Source organism: Amblyomma americanum, chromosome 2, assembly GCF_052857255.1.
Source record: "Amblyomma americanum isolate KBUSLIRL-KWMA chromosome 2, ASM5285725v1, whole genome shotgun sequence".
Taxonomy (NCBI): domain Eukaryota; kingdom Metazoa; phylum Arthropoda; class Arachnida; order Ixodida; family Ixodidae; genus Amblyomma; species Amblyomma americanum.
In genome coordinates this window covers 230211186-230234334 of record NC_135498.1, presented here as the reverse complement: position 1 = coordinate 230234334, position 23149 = coordinate 230211186, and the positions used below count along the sequence as shown (strand labels likewise).

The window sequence follows — 23149 nt, the reverse complement described above, 5'->3', positions numbered from 1 at the left end:
CAAAAACAAAACAAAAACTTGAACACAAGGAAACGGAAGTAAAGACGCCAAAAACACCTGAAAGCCAACAATTAACAAAGCTTGAAAAAAAAGTAAAAACTTCTATTACACAAAATATCCCTCCTTAATGTACATGCCGACCTATTAGCATGGATTGAAGCATACCTGCCCGAAAAAAAACAATGCCTGATTCTAGATGTTGAGAGCTCGTCAAATATACCTGTGTTATCTGATGTCCCACAGGGACACCACCTATTGCCTACCACGAGTCCGGCAAAGGTCGGTTTTGAGTCCTCTGCTTTTCTTGATTTATATAATTCCCTAGCTTACCGTACAACCTGCCGAGTAAGTTCGTTTTCCACGGAGCGGTGTTCAGCCACAAATTAGGAAAATTTAAAGAAGCGGTCCACTTCACAGACAGCCTGGTTTGGAGAGAACTAGTCTCGAAAACTCTCTCTCCCGACGGATGCCGGCACTAACGCACTAACGGGAGGCCGGGAGGACAGCAAGGTCTGAAATTGAGGCATGAGCTGCGCATGACCGTGCTTGCAACCAGCTTCCCGTATGTCTACTTTTGTCATTCGGTAAGGAACTAGGCAACAAGGTGGAAATGTGTAGCATGAAACGAAAAACCCTTACGAGATCTGCTTAGTACATGTTGTTTATTGCGGAAAAAATGGGCTTGCGCTTTGTCGATACGTAATGGCAGTGAAAAATCGCGCATTAAAGAGTTAATATTTGAAATTAATTACCTGAGCCGGACAAAGCAGCTGTAATTAGGGTAAAGCCTCTTGGACTTTGACAATATTACGAATACAAATAATTAAGTATAAATCAAAATAAGCGAAGGCAGTTTGGTCACTGCTTCTTGCCCTCTGGTGGTGGCTGGTGGCTGCCCGCTTCGAGAAGATGCAAGATCTGCTGTAGCGTCGCTTCCAACTCTTGCACGGCTCTGGCCTGGCGCTCGGCAGTAGCCAGCTGGCGAGAGGTGCTGGCTTCCACCTGCTCGAATTGAGCGAGATCCTTCTTGTAAGACAGCAATTTCGGTAAGTGCTCAGTCGGCACCTCGAGCAAAAGAAGGTAACGATGTTTTTAGCTTAATAGTTGCAAAAAATATGCCCAGTATGCAGAAACACATCCAAAACCTAACTCCAATAATGTTAATACTTTTATTGGAAAAAATGCACATCAGGTAAAATAGGTTAGTTGCAAAGTACACAGAGAACTCTATATGTGCACAATACACTCATACACTCAGCACAGTGCAAGGCGAACTTGAGAATACAAATCAGAATTTCAAGCGCAATTGACTGACTTTCTGAAAAGCAAGTTTGAAAGAAGCACGGATTTTTGCGCTAAATTCAGAGAACTCTATATGTGCACAATACACTCATACACTCAGCACAGTACAAGGCGAACTTGAGAATACAAATCAGAATTTCAAGCGCAATAGAATGACTTTCAGAAAAGCAAGTTTGAAAGAAGCGCGGAGTTTTGCGCTAAATTCATCGGAAAAAATCGCGGAACGATGATTTAAGGAAGGAGGGCTTTTAGTCCGAACGCATACTTTACGCAGTTCTACCTAGGTTTACCCATGTGCACTTTTACCCGTCCGTGTCAGACGGTGGGCGTGCTGACGCTGACGCCAACGGCGCAATACTGATGAAAGAGGTAGCCACACCTAACGCTGTAGCCAATCGACCGCCTACGGTCGGCACGTACTGCTTGTATGCGGTACGTGCTGGGCTCGTAGGTGGGAGACGCATTTTTACCGAGGTGGGTTGTGCGGACGACACAGCTGACGCCACAGTTTTGAGGCACGAGCTCAGAACAGCCAACGCTCTAAAACATACAACTGTGATTTCGAAGAAGTGTTCGTTTTTCATGCAGTGGAACGAAATCGAATTTTACACTACCATGTTAGGAGAATGGGGACCAGCGTGGTAATACTTTCTCACTGGTTAGATGTTTGCGCACAATAACAAAAACTGGGGAAAAGAAGGTGCCCTCTCACCTCTTCGAGGTGCTTGAGCACTTGATAGCGAAAAGTGGCTGGCGCAGCCGGATCTGGCCCCTTGTGCTCAGCCGAAGCATTTGCGTTGTCCGGTAGAGACGCGCTCGAGATCTGTGGCCGTGCGGCGAGTTCCTTGCTTGCTGAAGTCGACACTTGGGAGGTTCCTTGTTCGGCTGCGCAGAGAACAGCAGCTGGTTTTAATTCGGTCGCATATGACTGCTACGCTAGGATATGCCGTCTGAGGCGACAATCCTACGACACCGTGCTCAAGGCACGCCAGTCCAAAAGGGAATGCCAACATTTCCAATTTCCCATCTAGAAGTGTTTTTCTGTGCGCTTAGATTATTTGCATGCGCCTGCAGAGACTACGTCGTTTTCTGTTTTAAGATAAGAACTTTATTCAGGCAAGTACAAGTGTCTGTGAGATTGGCGAAAAGGCAGTGAAATGCCTCACAATGCGCCGCCCCCCTTCCGATACCAAAAATATGACATTTCATCAAAATGGATGACAAAGAAGAAACAGCACGAATACAGCACACAAAGCACAATTCAACGAACACCTTTAACGTACCAATGAAATCATGGGCCACTGTGAATCAAAAAGGTTCCTTTCGTTCCATCCCGCATTATTGTATAACAAACGATATCCTTATCTCTTGCCTGTCCATCAGACCATCGGGACGTGAAAATTCTCGCATCGGTAGTGCTGATGGTCGACCTTGGTGGTCTTCAAGTTTTCCAACAGTTCTGTGATCATGTGGCACGTTGCATAAACGGACTGGACTAGGACCTCGGACACTAAGAACATGCACAAAAAAAAACATACAACTAGGCAAGAGCGGTACTAGCGCCGCTGTGCCTTTCACAAACGCTGGGTAGCACGCTAAGTTCACTTAAGCGATATCTCTGTCCGAGTGCCCTCCGGATCCGCCTTCAACGTCTCAAGTCTCCTCCTGGATTCTGTTTCCACGCCGTTCCGGCGACGATTTGTTTCACTAATTGGAGACGAACTTGTTACAATCAAGACGGGGCATTCAAAATCGAACTAATCAATGGCACGCCGGCGCCCGCGAGGTTGTTCCACCGCACACAGGCCCAAACACTTAAAAGACAGCAAACACACAAGAAAGGCGAACACGCAGTAGGAACTGCTCTGGCCGCCATCCGCTGTTGGGCAACATCCCCTAGACTTGGCGGCCGAAGCGCTTCTACTGATCACATGATGCCCGTCTGCAGGCGAGGGAGGATGGGTCGTTCGATAACTCTCGTAGCCGAAAAGGCCACTGAGAAAGGAAGCCGCCTGCAGAGAAGGCCGCATTCGCAGGATATTCGTCCGCGCTCGCACTACATGGCGACCTTAAGTTCCTATTTCGAAAATAACGTTTGCTACATGCCACAGTAGACAAAGCATTATGTTAGCGGAATGAAACATCACAGTTAAAAACTGAACTTTTTGTTTCCACGCGCTCTGCTCACTACTTTATCACGCAGATGGAAGTTGTGCAGCGGCGTCCGATCAACTTTTGTTTATCGGTGTGTCGGTTTGTCCGGTAGTAGCAGGACACTAAAGACATACGTGCTGTTGCTGTCCTTCACCTGTTGCGAGATTTTGTGCGCCTGTACTGTGGCTTAGGACGGGCCCGTACGTCGGGTCGCTGCAGCAATGAAATGGTTGTGACGACGCTATGCAAAATTGTGTACCCCGCTGCCGCTGAAACTATACAGCAGAGTGCAAATCCCACGTGTTCAGGTTCCCGCAAGATGACGAACTGCGAGAGAAATGAATTCGCGCAATACCAACATAGGACTTCTTCCCTACGCAGAACCCTAGGGTAAGTAATCTCCATATTCCTGAATAATATTTTATTCTGTGAAATAAATGCCGTGGTCAACTCAACTCTTGACTTGATAATTGAAATAGACTAATTTCTTGACATGTGGAGCAAGCTTTTGGTAAAAAATACCGGTGCGATCGTGTATAGCAGTGCCCTCGTTTGATGCCAGCTGCATTTAAAAAATGGCGGTTAACACGTGATTTCGTTTCGCCGAGTTTAATTACTTGATAACAGTGATTGTAATAGGTCTGACGACCATGCGCATTAAGTAAAGTTCTGACATCCTTCTTTCGTACACCTAGGAAGGTATGCATTTCGATATGTTGCAATGAAGAAAAATTATTTCAATTTATCGCTACATTTTAAACCTATATTTTTATATTATACTGACCCTATGCCACCAATTCAACTTTTTGCATGCGACATGGAAAGAGTAAAGAAAAGTGCTGTTTTCGAAAAACTTCCGCTTGATAAATATGAATTTATGGTGCATTATAAAGGGCAATTACTCAACAGGGGTGATATTATTCCTTCGGTATGCGAGACCCATTTCTGCTCAGAGGATATCCTGAAGGAAACTTCCTACCCTAATGATGCCTCAGGGAGAACAGTGACGGCTCCATTGCCATATCCGCACCTCCGTCAAGGCGCAGTGCCATCGAAATTCCTGGAGAGTCCGACGTATTTGTCGACAGAGAAATAACAGTCAGCGTGGAGAAGGCATATGAACTTATTAGAAAGATGGATCGAGGAGGTCTGGCGCATCCAGTGATGATTTTGGTTAATGCTTTTGCCCACAACTAAGCAATAGTTGAGCAGCTATTCAAAAACAGTGACTTCCTCAGCATGCTCTGAAAGTGCAGAGTTGTGACAGACCTGAGGAAGGAGCTTCTCAAGAGTTAAGACGGCCAATATTTTGACACCTGTGACCGTGTACACACGAGAGAACTGGTGCTGAAACACGTACTGTGGTGTAACACCAATATCCTACGAAAATTTTTTTCCCGAAGGTTGAACGATAACATGCTTATGGTAGCACTTAAAAGAGAGAAAACTGAAAAAGCAAGTAGGTGGGCGGGTGCCATAAATAAAATTTAATTTTTGGATTGCTCTACACGTGACATGTGTGCCATAAATTCCAGCACATCAACGTCAGCGCTTAAACAGCAACGAAAAGCAGCCTGAAAAAGGCGTGCTTCTCATCACGCACATAAACCTAAAAAGTGTACAGGGAGTCCACAAAACAAGCTTTTGAAGTCATTTGCCCCTGGTGGTCTTATTCGCAGCAGGGATCGTGAAAGCCAGTGATATGCTCATATTTGTTGGAGAGATATGGGCGCATATTCGGGCGCGCTTTCACTTCCTGCTCGCATAAGGACGACGCGCACCCGCCTCCAATTCGCGACGTCACGTGGCGAGCACTGGGGCCTTGAAAGTCTAGGGGGCGTTGCTCTGTGACATCCCGTGTTCGTCCCGAGGTCGAGCGAAATTATTTACGCGCTGCGTGCCGGCTCCGCTTTGCTGCAAGAATGCGACCTTCTAATGCCTTGGCTCTCCGCAGTCGCACACGATGCAGTCAGCTAAGCGAAGTTCGTACAGTGTTTGTATTTGACACAAACCATTCCGAACGGTGACGGGTAAAGGGCCGCCCGAGTAGCCCTTACACAAAAGCTAAAAAAAACTTAAGGGTACACTTACGCTGCGCATTAAGGGTATGACGCGATAGCTTTCATGGGTTAATGCCCTTATATGTGGAACTGGCGGAGAAAAAAATGGCCGAGAAACTGGTTAACGGCTTCGGGATGCGCGCTGCCTGACTGTCCTCCTGCGCAATGGCTCACGAGCATTGGGTGAAGCCATGGCAGGCTTTGTTGGGGTGCGCAGAGATCTGCCTGTAACACTAAAAAACTTACGTTTCCGAACTTTGAGGCAAGTAAATTTTTTGCGAACAGGACGGGTATGAAAGTTAGATAGATAAGAAAAAATACGACTCTATTGGTACAGTATTATGTCAAATTAGTCTCGCAGAATCTACCGGGGATAAATGGCGAAAAATATCTTGAACCTCAACGACGACTGTAATTCGAGTCTTCTTAGTTTATGATTTTTGTGACAGGAATACGGGAGCACAATCTCTGCTTTCATTAAAGGGTTGCATACGCGAGAGCAGGCGAAGAGCGACGGAAAAGCTTTCCTCTAAGCATTAAGCTAAAACTGTGCGTGAAGGTGCTTTAGTATCCTTATATATACACCTGTTGATAATCTGACTTTTTTATCAGTCTCATCCTGCGTCGTAGCTTACTTTTCGGCACTCGTGTTTTTAATGGGCCCTTAAACTTCCGCACGCCAATGTTTATTGCCCGGTACCCGAAGCGCTAACGCACACCTGGCCCATGATCTTTAAAAACTGAGAGCTAACTTTGCGAGTGTAATTACTGTTTAGGTTAACAGGCATAGCGAACTTACCTGCTCCATAAAAAGCACGGGCAACAGCAAAACTTACTATACAGCGTACCGCTGTGTAGAGCGCAAGTGCGCTCTACACAGCATTGCCATTTTGGCGAGGAAATGAGTGGAATATGGCACGAACCACCACGAGTCACCGTCGACTGCGATGTGTGTGCACACTTGCAGCTGCGTCGACGTGAGGCCGAGCACTTGGCGCAACCAGCCGGCGGCGACTTGCTCACTGGCCGAGAAGGCGGCTGTCGTGAGTGAACAAAGCCGGGCGAGCGAAGAGGTTTGCTCGGGCAGCGACAATTCAGCGGCGAAAATGGAAAAGCAGCGCAAAGCGAGTATGAACCAATGACACGCAATACTAGTGTTGTGCAAATGCCGAAGCAAAATTCTAAAATGCCACACCAATGACGTTTTGCAAAATGTTCGCGTGAGAAAGAAAAGGCGTACGACAAATTTTGGGGCCGAAGCGCTTTCCACCCCTCGCGTGTCATATTTCTCACATTTAACCTATTACTTCAGCTCATATTGACTAAGCCGTAATAATTTGAAAACAAATATAATGAGTTCCATCAAGTCTATGTCAATCTATCACGCATAAAAATTATGACTACTACATGGCACATTCCAAAATGTTCATGCGATTTCTAGCCTGCTATCTTCGCATAAAATTAAAAAGAGGAATCACCTGCAACAGATGAATAGCGGAATAGCACATTTTCCCAAATCTGAAGTCGATTTCTGCGCAGCAAGTTTTGCTGGCCGAGCAGACAGCATTCCAGAGTGAAAATACACACGCAGTGGGTTCGTTTTTCGGAGCAACGGATGCCTGTGTGGTTTCAGTGAGCTGTGCACACCTTCCGCGAAATAAAGTGCTGTCAGCACTTGATTCACTTCTTCACTTTACTTATGGCCAATACTTCCATTAACTACGCAAAGTGCATTGCAGAGAAGGAAACTTAACTATTAGGAATATTTTTCATTATTTACGTTCATTTATTATTTTGCATGGCTGTTTAGTACAAATCATGGGCAGCTTTCGCGTACGCCTACCATCCACTCTTTGTCGCAGGCGAACGAAGACGCAGCACTTTTACCGAGTACCAGATCTGTTTAATTTTTCCCTTTTAGTGTTCGGTTTTTCTCGCTGCACTAGCTCGGAAGACTATGTCCAAACTGTGAGAAATTTTCGCCGTCTGGACTTCTTTTTCAGTTATGCTCTTATTAGCCGTCTTAAACCCGCCGACATGGCATCGCTAAATTTTCAAGTCGCTATTTCCTGAAAACGCAACTATGCCCTCTGCTTTCTAACCATTCAGTTAGTATACCAGAGGTACTAATTTTATCTTTATTTTCATGAGACGGTGAGTGAGTATTTAAAATTCACGCTGGCACAGGAACAGCCGCAGTGCAGCAAATCATCATCATGGTCATCAGCCTGTTTATGTCCTGCGTAGGGCAAAGGCCTTCCCCATATCTCTCCAATTAATCCTGTCTTTTGCCAGCTACGGCCACCGTATCCCCTCAAACTTATTAATCTCATCCGCCCACCTAACATTCTACCGTCCCCTGCTACGCTTACTTTCTCTTCGAATCCACTCCTTTACCCTTAAGCACCAGCGGTTATCTTGCCTTCGCATTACATGCCCTGCCCAAGCCCATTTCTTTCTCTTGATTTCTACTAGGATGTCATTAACCCGCATTTGCTCCCTCACAGACTCTGCCCGCTTCCGGTCTCTTAACGTTACATCTATCATTTTTCTCTCTATAGCTCGCTGCGTTGTGCTCGACTTGAGCTAAACCCTTTTCGTTAGCCTCCACATTTCTGCCCCGTAGGTAAGTACAGGTAAGAGGCAGCTGTTGTCTACTTTTCTCTTGAGAGATATTGGGAAACTGCCATTCTTTATATGAGAGAGCCTGCATATGCGCTCCACCCCATTCTTATTCTTCTAGTTATTTCCCTCTCATGATCCGGATCAGCAGTCATTACCTGCCCTATGTAGACATATTCGTTTACCACTTCCAGCACCTAGCACCTGGCTACTAATTGTAAACTGCTGTTTCCTTCCGAGACTGTTTAACATTACTTTGGTTTTCTGCATATTCATTTTAGACCCACCGTTCTCCTCTGCCTGTCTAACGTTCATTGATCATGCTTTGCAGCTCATCTCCTGAATGACTTAGTAGGACAATGTCATCACCAAATCGCAAATTACTTAGGTATTCTTCATTAGCTACTATCACCAACTGTTCCCAATCCAGGCCTCTGAACGCCTCCTGTAAACTGGCGAGATCGTGTCTCCCTGCCTGTCATCCTTCCTTATTAGAATTTTATTGCTGACTTTACGGTGGAGTATGCAAACATATTAAGGAAGCCAACAGTCACCGAAACCAAGGTGCATAGAGGAAGGTTTTTAATTTTTTTTATTTGTAGTGCCAGTCAATCGGTTTAAAGAAAATTACTTATAAAGCAGCAGAAAAAACAAGCATGCCGCCGGTGGGATCCGAACCCACGACCTCCGAATATCGCGTCCGGTGCTCTTACCAACTGAGCTACGGCGACGACTGTCCAATCTGCTGCTTTCGTGGGTATTTATGTTTACTGGGTGTAAGCGAACCTTGAGAGTGTTCACCAGCGCCACCCTCGACCATAGCTTCGGACGTAGCACGTCCTGTACTACCGCGAGTGTGACGTAGAACGTCATCTAACGGCAAGGGGAGAAACTGTGCGAGAGCCCTCTTATGCTACCTAAGGCATCAAGACTGCCAGAACCGAGACCCCCGTTAAGCTATTAGCAGACAAGGCAAATGAAGTGAGGGGCTCGTTTGACAAACATATTAAGGAAGCCAACAGTCACCGAAATCAAGGTGCATAGGGGAATGTTTCTTTTTTTTAATATCTAGTGCCAATCAATTAGTTCATTTTAAATGGAAATTACTTATAAAGCAGCAGAAAAAACAACCATGCCGCCGGTGGGATCCGAACCCACGACCTCCGAATATCGCGTCCGGTGCTCTTACCAACTGAGCTACGGCGACGGCTGTCCAATCTGCTGCTTTCATGGGTATTTATGTTTTGCGTGTAAGCGAACCATGAGAGTGTTCACCAGCGCCACCCTCGACCATTGCTTCGGACGTAGCACGTCCTGTACTACCGCGAGTGTGACGTAGAACGTCATCTAACGGCAAGGGGAGAAACTGTGCGAGAGCCCTCTTATGCTACCTAAGGCATCAAGACTGCCAGAACCGAGACCCCCGTTAAGCTATTAGCAGACAAGGCAAATGAAGTGAGGGGCTCGTTTGACAAACATATTAAGGAAGCCAACAGTCACCGAAATCAAGGTGCATAGGGGAATGTTTCTTTTTTTTAATATCTAGTGCCAATCAATTAGTTCATTTTAAATGGAAATTACTTATAAAGCAGCAGAAAAAACAACCATGCCGCCGGTGGGATCCGAACCCACGACCTCCGAATATCGCGTCCAACTGAGCTACGGCGACGGCTGTCCAATCTGCTGCTTTCATGGGTATTTATGTTTTGCGTGTAAGCGAACCATGAGAGTGTTCACCAGCGCCACCCTCGTCCATAGCGGTGGACGTAGCACGTCCTGTAATACCGCAAGTGTGACGTAGAACGTCATCTAACGGCGAGGGCGGAAACTGTGCGAGAGCCCTCTTATGCTACCTAAGGCATCAAGACTGCCAGAACCGAGACCCCCGTTAAGCTATTAGCAGACAAGGCAAATGAAGTGAGGGGCTCGTTTCACAAACATATTAAGGAAGCAAACAGTCACCGAAATCAAGGTGCATAGGGGAATGTTTCCTTTTTTTTAAATATCTAGTGCCAATCAATTAGTTTTTTAAAGAAAATTACTTATAAAGCAGCAGAAAAACAACCATGCCGCCGGTTGGATCCGAACCCACGACCTCCGAATATCGCGTCCGGTGCTCTTACCAACTGAGCTACGGCGACGGCTGTCCAATCTGCTGCTTTCGAGAGTATTTATGTTTTGCCTGTAAGCGAACCTTGAGAGTGTTCACCAGCGCCACCCTCGTCCATGCTTTGTAATTTTCTTTAAAAAAAAAACATTCCCCTATGCACCTTGATTTCGGCGACTGTTGGCTTCCTTAATATATATATATATATATAATATATATATATATATATATATATATATATATATATATATATATATATATATATATATATATATATATATATATATATATATATATATATATATATATATCAGCACTTTAATATAAAGCTCTTCTACACCCTGATTAAATAATTCCTGCATGACTGCTGCGGTTTCGACCGAGTCAAATGCTTTCTTGTAACCTATGAAGGCTATAATAGGGGTTGCTTATATTCTGCACATTTCTCTACAACCGGATTGATCATGTGAATATGGTGTTTTGTAGAGCATCATTTACGAAAGTCTGCCTAATCATTTGGTTGATTGAGGGATTGAGGGCTAAGGTTGCCCTGAATGTATTAGCGATTACCTTAGTAAATTGCATATAGGCAACAGACAGTAAGCTGATCGATGTGTAATTTTAAGTCCTTGACGTTTCCTTTCGTATGGATTAAGATTACGTTGGCGTATTTCTAAGCTTCTGGTAAGCCCGATATCGTAAGGCATTGCGTATACAGGGCGGCTAGTTTATCTAGCACGATCTCGCCTCCGTCCTTCAACAGACCTGCTGTTACCTGATCCTCGCCAGTTCTCATCAGCAAGCCATACGGTACATAAACCCGGGCTCCTCCGTCAGAGTGCGCGAAAATTAATGATGCCTTTAATCCAACGGCACGGAAACTTTTTTTGCTGTTTGTGTTTGTAACATTACTTAATGAGATTTTTGTTCCCGCACAAGTGTTGACACTCTCCTGTTTTCTTTTAAGAATTAATGGCATATCGTTCTGTGCGTCTTTCGCAGTTTCGATAATAGAACCACCGGTGGCCCGAAAAAAGATTAACGGTTGGTGGCGGAGAGATACCTTTTGTAATGCAATAAACCCAGCTAGACTGGTCTTGTAACAATGCTGCTGAAAGTTATATACCTTGGTAGGTTCTTTATTTTGTGTGTTGTCGTTCCACGCCTCAGTTGCTCTGTGCCCTGCCAATGGATCATTTGCTACGCCGAACAGCTTGTCTAAAGGCGTTTCCAAGGAGGACTCCAACATGTGAGCATGTATGTAGCCGACAGACGTGAGTGAATAAGTGAGCGAGCGAGTGAGTGATCGAAGATATTCTGAAAACTGTCGTGTCTCGTTCATACACGTCAAGGGCCATCACGGCGTTCACTGCCTTCAGACGCTTATCACGATCGGCCTCGCACGCTGCAGTTCCAGCGCACAAGCCCGGGGACAATCGCTCTTATTCGTCGCGGCACCCACCACGTGCCAAGTAGAGCAGAATTCTCGAAATAAGCAGAAACATTCGGAGGAGCTTCGATTCGTCTTTATATTGCATCGGTTTTCTGTGGCCATCAAAATAGAAGGTCAGAACGCAGGGATTATTTAATGAGTCAGATTTTCTACCCAGGAGTAAGAGGAGGCCATGATAAGGGCAATGTTCGCGATGGGTTTCTGAGACATAAAGTTTTCACAAAATCACAAGTTTCAAATAGCCGCATTTAGTGGCTTGGTGTTCGCTCCTGCATTCTACACATGGCGCTAGTTACTAATGTCCAGAAACCTGGCCGAGTGTTTAGTCAGCGTCTCGCCTATTCTTCCAACGCCAACCTTGTGCGGCTCACCCCACTGATAAGAGCCCTGTCCTATCCCATTTGCCTCCCCTTTCCTGTCTGGTAACCTTCGCACTTGCTTCATGGCTGTCGGGTAGAGTATGAATAGTTGGAAGGTAGGAGCGTCCCCTTTGAAACGGGGTGATGGGAGGGGCCACCATGCTCATAATCGTTTTTCTTCGCTTTTGATTAACTTTATTGTAAGCTGTTATTAAAATTCGCCATTTTCTTTAAATACTTCGTCCTATACTTTTACCCTATTTCACCTTCCTTTTAACCTTTATGTCACCTTCTATCAATCTTCTAATCGCTTTTGCTAAATTTCACCGCAGATTTACTTACATGATTATTGTTATCTTTATACCCGAAGGCCCCAGGAAGAGTGACGGTGCCTGCATCGACATCTGGATGAATACTATCAGATTTTAGTATGAGGTGTTCTATTGTTTCTACAGATTTACCACACACAGCACATGTGTCATCATCTTCGTTAAATTTCTTTTTGTAGCTGCGCGTTCTAAAACACCCTGACCTAGCTTCAAAGAGGAGGGCACTGCCTCTTGAGTTATCATAAAATGCTTCCTTCCTGATCTGGCTTTTCCAGTATCGATATAGTTCTACACTATGCTTATTTCCATTGAAGCGCTTCATCAGCCGTATCGTTAAAATTCACACCAGACTTAGATGAGCTAGAACTGAAACCGAGAGTGTCTCCTTCGTCTTCACAGCAATTAACTGGAGTTTGCAAATCTTCCCGGCTATCCGCTAACAGTACATTATCGTCCGCATACATTAAACCCGGTAGTCGTTACTCAACAACTTTTCCTCTTACTCTGTATGGCAGATTATAACTTAGATTGCTTCCTTGTAGCCTTCTTTCCATACTTATATAAAGCATGAACAGCAGCGGTGATAGAGCACAACCTTGCCTTAATCCTTTGTGTACCTGTACAATTGTTGTACTCTTAATTCCTTGCCATGTTATTTCAACTTCATTTTCTCGATATATTTCCTGTAGAAAATTATTACCTCATGACGGACACCTTCACCTTTTAATCTGTTCCACAGGAGTTTCCTGTTCACGTTGTCGTATGCACCGCTTATGTCCAGGAAGGCTAAATACAGAGGTCTGTTTTCCGCCTTAGCTATTTCTATGCACTGGGTAAGCACGAACAGGCTATCGTCTAAGCGCCTACCACTTCTGAACCCGTTCTGAAGTTCTCCGAGGATTATATTACTTTCTACCCATGACTGCATTTTTAATTCAACCGCCTGAGTCGCCAGTTTGTATATAACTGATGTTATCGTAATCTGTCGGAAGGATTTTATGTTCATATTATCGCCTTTCCTTTTATAAATCATATTCATTTTAATCTTCTTCCAGCTGTGCGAGATTTGCGTATTTGTTTTGACTGCCTCCTTTGCTTTTATCAGCTTTTCCTTGCCTCTTGGGCCAAGCTCGCTAATTCGCTTGATTGGAATTTCGTCTCTGCCTGCGGCCGTGCATTTAGGAACATTTCATTCTGCCTTTATCCAGTTAAGATTTGTCAGTTCTAAGCTGTTTTCTATTGTGCTGTCCTGTGTTTCTCCCTTATTTGGGGAGATTACCCTATCGGGTTTCCCAAATGACTCCGCTATAACTGATGCAATGTAGTTCACAGAGTGATCTCCCTCTCAACATTTTTCCTCGGCATCGTGAATCTGCTCCTGTCTTCTGTGATCGTCTTTACCGAGCCAGCTTATATGGTTACAGAATTTTCTTGGCACCCTTTAGTTGCATCGCGAACTTCAGCCAGCCAGCGATCATAGGACTGCTTTATTATAGCCTGGACGAGGACCTGCAGTTGTTGTTTCTTTTGTCGATAAGATTCCCATTTCTGGCCTATTTCCTCTTCAGGTAACTGCGCCCTCTTTGCTTCTCTGTGTTCCCATGATGCCAACCGTCGTTGTTCCATGACCTCCTTAATTTCCTTATTCCGCCAATTTCGTGGCTTCCTCTTTCCTCTCCAGTAGTTTACTCCTTTTATTTCTTTTACTTTTGTACTAATGAGTAGTTCTAACGGATTATGATCCAATTTTTCCATGGGATGTTTCTCTATTGCTTCCACAATGCCGGCCGCTATTTGCGCGATTGGTTCGTCATTTAATTTTGCGTACTCTTTTAGACTTACCCGCATTTCTCTTTTGAGCAGCGCTCTCAACTGTAGACTAATACGCTTATGATCACTTCCGGAGGTGTACTTCCCCTCTTCATCTATTACCTTCATTGCGAGCTTGCTATACACCGCTTGCAACATTAAGCAGTAGTCAATGGTCGTTTGCCCGTTACGGGATTCCCACGTGATTTGTCCCTCGCAGTTAGTTTCTCTGTTTAAAATAACTAGGTTATGTCACTCACAGAAATCTAACATCAACTTCCCGTTACAATTTGTGTATCCATTCAGGTCCTCGATGTGGCCATTCATGTCATCCAGCAGAATAATGTCGGTACCTCATCCAAACTGCTTTATATAGCCATTGAGACACTTAACTAGATCCTTGTTTTCTTGCCTGCGCTTGTCCCCTCTCCATAAATAAACTACTCGTAGGCATGTTCTTTTACCGGCAGTTGTACCTGATAACCAGACATGTTCTTTGCAAGTTGATTTATTCTTTACCAATTTATTCCTTGATGTATCAGCATACCGACTCCTCCTCCTTTCCTCTCCGTTGTTGTTCTGTTGCTCCATTCCCAAACGTAGCCATCAATGAACGGTGGATCTTCAAGATCCCTGAGATGTGTCTCGCATAGTGCGTATAAACCTACTTCTTCGTCCTTTAACTGGTGTTCTATTTCTAACCACTTCGCTCTCTTCCTACCGCTTTGCATGTTTATGTACCTGATCCTGCTGTTAAATTTCTTTTTAGTTGTTTTCTTCCTGGACCTCCTAGCGGCCATTTTCCATTGTTACACTTTCTATTTTGCTTCTACCTACCTCTATGCCTTGAGCCACTGTGGATCCCCTGAAAAAAGCTACTGCCCACCCTGCTAGGCGCCAGCCGGTCTCGGCTCCTAGCGTTCATTTAAAATAGATGCCATCTCGTGTAAAGTCTCTGCCAAAGCCTGCTTAAGTCTGCAACTTCAAAGCCTTTCTCCTGGATTAACATCCTTATCCCTCGATTAACAGCCACAATGTCCTTGGCAACTTCTCCGCTAAGTCCTTGCACCTGCGGAACTGTGCACACCGCGATCTAGACTTGCTGTGCTATCGCATTTAAATTGTCCACTCCCCCCGCTAATCTTTCAAGAACTCTATGCGGCTTCACCATTGAGGACATTATTTAGCCCCGCCGCTACCACTACGAAATTGCGCTCTGCAACATCCTTAGAAGTTTCGATTTTTGTCTAAGTACTGCGTCCATTGTCCTGCCTGGGAATGCCCCGACTGCTACCCGCTTATCACCCTTTACAGGCTCCATTATAGTTGTTTTGTACCTACTCATATTTGAGTTACCACAGATAAGCACTAGGGTATTCTCTTCTTCCCTCCTAACTTCCAGATTATGCTGGCTCTTATCAGTGACTGTGACCTCATTCTTTGGGGTTAGCTTGTTCCCGTTCTCTCCATTGCCTCCAGACTTCCTAGCTGCCATGTGTGCTTAGCTGTTCCTGTCTGAACCTGCCTGATCTACTTTCCTATTGCTGTCCATGCCAGTGCAGACCCCGTCCACGTAGCTGACGCTGGAATGTCCGCCAATATGACCTCGCATGACGGCGTCCGCCATTTTTTTGTGCAACTATTCACTAGGCTGGATTTGAAGTTTGCGCTTCTCTGCCCTCGCTACCTGTAGCTCTTTTTCTAGACCATCCATGCGTAACGCTAGTCTGGTGTTCGCTTCGTCAGCCCTGTCTAGGCGTGCACTTAATATGCAGGATTTGCACATAAAATCCGCGCCTTCGGCCTCCTCTAGAGATTCGAACCGCGTTCCCTTCAAATTCACCGACTCCTCGCACTCCTTACACTTAACTTTAAGTTGCTTGACCATCTTAGCCGCACTCTATTATTACTACCACAGAAAGAAAAGAAAAAAAAACCACTTGCAACCACGTGCTCCAATATTCTGCCTGTCGCAAAAGCCGATCACCTAGAAAAGAAATAACTACCTGTCTAGACTAGTTAACTCACAAATGAGTACTGCAAATCTATAGGTGCCGGCCAGAATAGGCCCGGCCGTTAGGGCACTGATTTGCTCTTTCGCGAGCACTTCACCTAACAGGCCTATAACTAAAACTAGCCTAAATCTAAACTCTCAAAATATTAAAGGAAACAACTCATCTATCTGTCGTAGTCACGGCGCTCTTGCAGTTGTCCGTCCGTCCGGTCCCGGTCACCACGCGTAATCCGAAGAGCACCGAAACAAGCTTCCGCAATGCACGGTTGTCAACTGTCCTACCGTACATACCGTCCTGGTGGCGCCCTACCACGAAATGCGGACAAACTAAAAACGTCGGAAGCGGCAGTACACTGTTTCCATGGAGGAAACTGTTTCCGATCCCAGAATGAGGCCATCTGGCTAGCGTCGCGTCGCGGCAACTGCCTGAAATGAGGCGCCCCGAAGGTTTCTATTGCAAAGCGTGCGATGCGGCTCGCGTGGAAAATAGAGGAGGCGCTGGTTTAGTATAGACATATTGCACGCGTTCAGCTTGACACGGCTTTCCTATTTGCGCAGCCCACCGAAAATACAGCGCCTTTTCCGATCTTCTTTTCATCAGCCGCTGAAGTTCCCCAGTGAGTAGGCGCAATTTAGCATTATACTCGTGCTTTTAAGCAGGAGACTACTGACTCAGTTCCTCGTTCCCGTGCCTAAAACAGCGTGCGCACAAGCATGCACAATCCACTGTGCACCATACATCACTGCCATCATGACACAGTGCTTAAATAATTGCCCAATAGAGTAAATTGAGGGGCTAGTTTGCTGATAATGCGCAATAATGGAACCAGGGAAACAACCAAACCATTGTCCTGAGGCAAAATATATATTGGGAAATTGGAGCGTGCTATATGAGCGTTTAAGGGAGTAAACTTTGGGCTCGCGCACGGGAAGAAATTTGGCTTTGCATGTCAAAGACTGCCACTGTTCCCCTCTGTTTCACGTGCTCAGTATTATCTGTCGAAGGAAATTAAGAGGTGAGCGTGAGCTGCTGGAAGTTTTTTAATCAGGAATAATAAGCAGGCGTGTATATGCGACCCTTCAATCATAATGACTGAAAAGGAGTTTCAGTTCTTATCTCCGTAAAGTTATCTTCACCTTGTGCAAAGTGTGCGCTTGCGCAGGAAGTATGTATAAATGTAGTTCAAATCCTCGCAATAAACCAGTGGTGAGTCCAGCGATGTTGCGTGTGAGCCTCCTTGTTCTTGTCCTGCGTGTTTCGCTAGTTCCTCTATTAAGCAAATAATTGCCCCTTCGCTGAGTTATTTTATGATGCTGCTCTTTGAAATTCGTCCGAGTAACCCACTCCGATTCTGCCATTCTCCTTCACCACTGTTCGCAACAATGCTTTGCCGCTTCTTCACTGCGGTTCACCTCTCGTTATGTAATTTTCTAGAAGCAAGTGGAGAATGCCCACTTCCGATGAGTTGCGCGTGCCTGGGCACTGCTCACCGGCGACGCTGCAGCAGAGGCAGGTGAAGGGGACTCAAGACGCTTCTGCACGACGTGACCTCGGCGTACTTCTAGTGCCAGCTCGTCTCCGACGATGCTCAGCACTCGGGCGTCATCTTCAGATAACCGAATGGGCGAGGCGGCGTGCGCACCGTCGGCAGAGCGTCTGCAAACGTACATGGTCTGGTCTTTTCTGCAACCATTTTCTGCGATTCATAACAGTAAAACAACTGGCTCACATTGACAGATATAGTTTCAGTTGATACACCAAGATTAAAGCAACATTTGCACACCTAAAGCGCGCAGCCGTGAATATAAAACACTAAATAAGAACGTTGGAAGTGTCTTGCATACTCATTTAGGGTGTTTTTCGCTTCAGTACGCATGTGATCCTCTTTATCGTATCAAATTTCAACTTCGTCAGGCCGGATGAGTATTTCTCCTACACGTCATTTAACTTGAGTTCGCCGCTTAGTTTACTATTTTTCATTGTCTACACCTCCTATTGTTTCGGGACGCTCGGCCAACGCTCATTAATTTGCCTTTGTTCTTGGATGTATTGGTCAAACACGGTAGATTCTAATTCGTTTCGCATGTTGGATGCTTCACTCTACACGGTATTAATGAGGAAGAAACAGAAATTAGAAAACAAGAAAAGAGTACCCTCCACCTAGCGAACATTTTAGTACTCTAAAAAATGGCGACTTGTTAGCGGCTTTTACAGCTCTGATGAAGCTAAGCGCAGAGAGAAATTGACCTTGTCAGCAAGGAAGCGACTGTTATAAGCTCATATAAAGGATGCGAAGCCTAACTGTGAAACAGCTTAAGTGTGAGTAGATATATTAATTGCTGATACCCTGGGAGCACGGCATTATGCGGAGCTAAAACAGTTCTGTCACCTGTAATATGGTTTATGGTTTGGTGTATGGGGTTTAACATCCCAAAGCGACTCAGACTATGAGGGACGCTGTAGTGGGAGGTCCGGAAATTTCGACCATGTATGGTTTTTAACGTGCACTGACATCTGTTGAAGGATGGAGGGGACATCGTGCTAGAGAAACTAGCCACCCTGTATACGCAATGCCTTATGACCTCGACTGTACCAGAAGCTTGGAAGAATGCAAACATTATCTTAATTCATAAGAAGGGAGACGCCAAGGACTTGAAAAATTACAGGCCGATCAGCTTACTATCCGTTGCCTACAAAGTATTTACTAAGGTGATCGCTAATAGAGTCAGGGCAACGTTAGACTTTAATCAACCAAATGATCAGGCAGGCTTTCGTAAAGGATATTCTACAATAGATCATATTCACACTATCAATCAGGTGATAGAGAAATGCGCAGAATATAACCAACCTCTATATATAGCTTTCATTGATTACGAGAAAGCATTCGACTCAGTGGAAACCTCAGCAGTCATACAGGCATTGCGTAATCAGGGGGTAGAAGAGCCTTATGTCAAAATACTGGAAGATATATATAGCAACTGCACAGCTACTATAGTCCTCCATAAAGTCAGCAATAAAATTCCAATAAGGAAGGGCGTCAGGCAAGGAGACACGATCTCGCCAATGCTGTTTACCGCATGTTTGCAGGAGGTATTTCGAGGCCTGAATTGGGAAGAGTTGGGAATAAGAATAAATGGAGAATACCTAAATATTCTGATATTTGCTGATGACATTGCCTTGCTGAGTCACTCAGGAGGTGAACTGCAAATCATGATCACCGAGTTAGACAGGCAGAGCAGATCGATGGGTCTAAAAATTAACATGCAGAAAACCAAGGTAATGTTCAACAGCCTAGCAAGGGAACAACAGTTCACAATTGGCAGCGAGAGCCTAGAAATGGTGCCGGAATACGTCTACTTAGGGCAGGTAGTGACAGCTGATCCGGATCATGAGAGGGAGATAACTAGAAGGATAAGAATGGGGTGGAGCGCATATGGCAAATTCTCGCAGATCATGAGTGGTAGTTTACCAATTTCCCCCAAGAGGAAAGTGTACAACAGCATAATCTTACCGGTACTCACCTACGGGGCAGAAACGTGGAGGCTAACGAAAAGAGTTCAGCTTAAGTTAAGGACAACGCAGCGAGCCATGGAAAGAAAAATGATAGGTGTAACGTTAAGAGATCGGAAGCGGGCAGAGTGGGTGAGGGAACAAACACGGGTTAATGACATCCTAGTCGAAATCAAGAGAAAGAAATGGGCTTGGGCAGGGCATGTAATGCGAAGGCAAGATAACCGCTGGTCTTTAAGGGTAACGAAGTGGGTTCCAAGAGAAAGTAAGCGTAGCAGGGGGCGGCAGAAGGTTAGATGGGCGGATGAGATTAAGAAGTTTGCAGGCAAAGGGTGGATGCAGCTGGCAAAGGATAGGGTTAATTGGAGAGACATGGGAGAGGCCTTTGCCCTGCAGTGGGTGTAGTAGGGCTGATGATGATGATGATGATGATGACATCGCACAGTACACGGGCCTCTAGTATTTCGTCTTCATCGACATTCAACCACTGCGACCGGGATCGAACCCGCGTCTTTCGGGTCAGCAGCTGAGCGCCATAACTACTGAACCACCGCGTCGGCTAGCGCCTGTAAAAAGCGGACAACTGCTGAATCAGCTCAACATGTTAGAGAATCAAGGTTGAGAAATATTGTAGCACGCTTAGAGGTTGAAGGTGCGCAATAGAAGCTTACGATGAGGAGATATATGACGAAGAGCTAAGTAGAAACAAAGGTATATTGTTAAGAATGCAAGAATAATTAAATCAAGCTCAATTTTTGGGACGCAGTTACAAGTCTAAATTCCCGATCTAGAGGCCGCTACCTTTCGCCAGCTGCCTAAGAAGCACCTTAGAAAGCGCTCTTAAAATCCAGCTCAATGAAAGCACTATCTTCATTGCCTCTCAGAGCACCTGCAGGTTCCTAAAGAAGCAGTTGAATGGAAAGAAAATGGGCTTTCGTGAGCTCTGTATCAGTATGCGAAAAAAGCCCTTGAATGATTAGTTCAAAACACTAGAACCTCACACTGCGTCTTGTGAGGGATTGAGACTGACTCCAGCGACAGCCTGAAGTTTAGATATTCCATAATATAAATGACACTGCGCGAACCATGTTCATTTTTGTGTGCAGCCTCTTGTACAGATTACGTCTAATAAAGATCTAAGCAATTCACTGCAACCTGCCATTCCAGCCGAGGCTTTTGTAGACAGAATACCCGATCTTCTACAAATGCTACGCGCTACACAACTTCCTAAAATCTCAGCGTACTTGCGCTCCGCCGCTGCCAGCTCCTCGGCCCGGTGCCTGGCTGCGGCCACTCGGCTCTGCCAGTAGCGGTGCCAGTCCTCGCTTGTCTTGGACGTGGGGCCCATGGCGTTCAGCAAGCTTGTCAGTTCAGACCAGAGCCGCTGCCTCGTCTCGGGACTCAAGTCGGAGGTGGCCCGGCTCAAACTCTTGTGTACGCACAAGAAGTCTATCATGACGATCCACTGGTCGGTACTGCACCGACTGTTGTCCCGCTGGCGCTTAGCGGGTGGGCCTTCCTTCTTTACCACATTCTCCATCGTCTTCTTGTGTTCTTCGTCTCCTTCGCTTGCAGACCTGTCTCATCACGCACTCGACGTGGAGACCTGCCCACCTTGAACATGATCTCTCACAAGTTCATTCTTAAACCTGCAACAGGAGCGCACAGGGCCACTAAAATTTGGGAAATATTAATGGACTGTTTTTTAGGGCGGACAGTTCAAATTTGGAAGCTGAAGTGAGCGCAAGTGGTCACAACTAAAACCATTCTTAAAACCGCTGTTCGGCCTGGAACCCCACCGCACACCTCATGTGGCTTGAATTAACCCGGCGCCCTCCACTGCGGTGTCTTTTTTGGGCCACGTGATAAATTTCCTACCATGCCCTGACTTCTGACCGACTGCAGCGATCTTCTTCCTTCTTGAGCTTATCCCATTTGTCTATGTGGGGTCGCTTTTCTCCAATGCTTCTCGTACTGAGCTGTGTGCACTGACAGGTTTTTTGTTGGACAATGTACCTTTGCCAGTTTCCTCCACATCCTCCTTCTTTGCCTCCGTGTCCCTTCGGTGTGTATCTCTAGCATTCTCTCTCGGGCGCAATCCTCATACCATCTTATCGCATGACCAAACCAAAGCATTAGTTGCAGTTCCAAGTCAAAATTCACGATCAACTCGAGGCCGCTACTTTTCGCCAGCTGCCTAAGAAGAATCTTAGAAAGCCTAGTCACAATCCAGCACAATGAAAGCACTATCATAGCTTGATTTAATTATTCGGGCTGGGTAAATGTCTCAGCGTGTTGGATAGCTGGTACAAGCAACACCTCGTTTTCTTCAGCGCTTGCTACTCCGGTCGTAAAAAATCCATTGGTTTGGGTGAAGCCATAGTATTGTCCTTTGGCGCCGCCATACTTGGGTACAACGACAGGGCTGGTTTTAACGATTCAAAATTTCTTACTGCAATTTAATCGGCTGCCTTACTAACGTTTTTTTTAATCACTCGGCTACAAAGACCAAAGTGCCCATCTCCTGCGTGTGTTATGCATTTCCCGTTTTATTTAGGAATTCCTTCTTTTTGTGTGCTTCTCTCTTGCCCCAGTAATCATTTTATCTTCGTCCATGAAAAAATTCAACAGAAAAACTCTCGGTGCATCCCAATTCTAGGCCGATCCTCCTGTGTGGGTGTGTGTCATTCTACAACAACAACAACATTTATCTCAGCAGGACTCTGTCGCTACCGATCCGTGGACCGATCATCGGCGCAACTGAATAAATGGGTCGCGATCGTGCTGTTCAAGGCCTCCACATTTATGGAAACACGGAACACGTCATGCGTTTAAGGAGAATTTGCAGTGAGCAACCACTTTAGCTTACGGCATCGCTGACTATTGGCCTAGTTCGTCGCGCCCCTCTTATCCTCCACTGCTTTGGAGCCGCCCTCATCCGTGCAACGCCTGCAACGGTTGTTCTCCGCTGTTCCGAGTAGCACAACCCGACACAAGTTTACAGAGGTGCTCTTTGTAGTCAAGGTTTTATTCGCTACAACTAACGCGGACTTGTGACTCGTGGATGACCGGAGTTGGCTCTGATCCGTACCGTGAGACACTTCATAATTCGTGTTATTAAGAAGCAGGAAGCCGTGTTGGCCGACATACTGGTGTAGCAGCAGCACTAGTCGCACGCAACACAGGCGGCACCAGCCCCTGACGACGACGGCACAAAGGAGCATACGAGCTGGGCTCCTGCCTCTTGGGGGAGCCTCTGTTCTGGCTGGCTCAGGACAGCCTATCGTTCCTTGGCACCACTGCCAATAAATCAGCCACTGCTTACCTCACCACAGCCTCCAATCAGTTGATGCGACACTGGCGCATGCTTACTTCGAAAGCACTATCACACACAGCGCCTGTTTTTTTCCTAACGTTTGAACTCAGCGT

At 45.7% G+C, this 23149-nt stretch overlaps 1 protein-coding gene across 2 annotated transcripts; it reads right to left on the bottom strand.

Annotated features, from left to right (window-relative positions):
- Nucleotides 1–565: 565 nt before the first annotated feature.
- On the bottom strand, nt 566–21361 carry LOC144119491 (uncharacterized). Of its 2 annotated transcripts, XM_077652083.1 has the most exons (5): nt 20965–21361; nt 17701–17866; nt 6440–6554; nt 2015–2187; nt 803–1002 (listed from the first exon to the last, which is right to left on the bottom strand). In XM_077652083.1, the coding sequence occupies exons 1-5, from the start codon at nt 21258–21260 to the stop codon at nt 859–861; spliced, it is 894 nt and encodes a 297-aa protein (XP_077508209.1). In that variant the 5' UTR covers nt 21261–21361; the 3' UTR covers nt 803–858. The 2 variants fall into 2 exon arrangements, with proteins under 2 accessions (XP_077508210.1, XP_077508209.1); XM_077652084.1 differs by lacking the exon at nt 6440–6554 and having other exon boundaries at nt 566–1002.
- Between the last annotated feature and the right edge of the window lie 1788 nt (nt 21362–23149).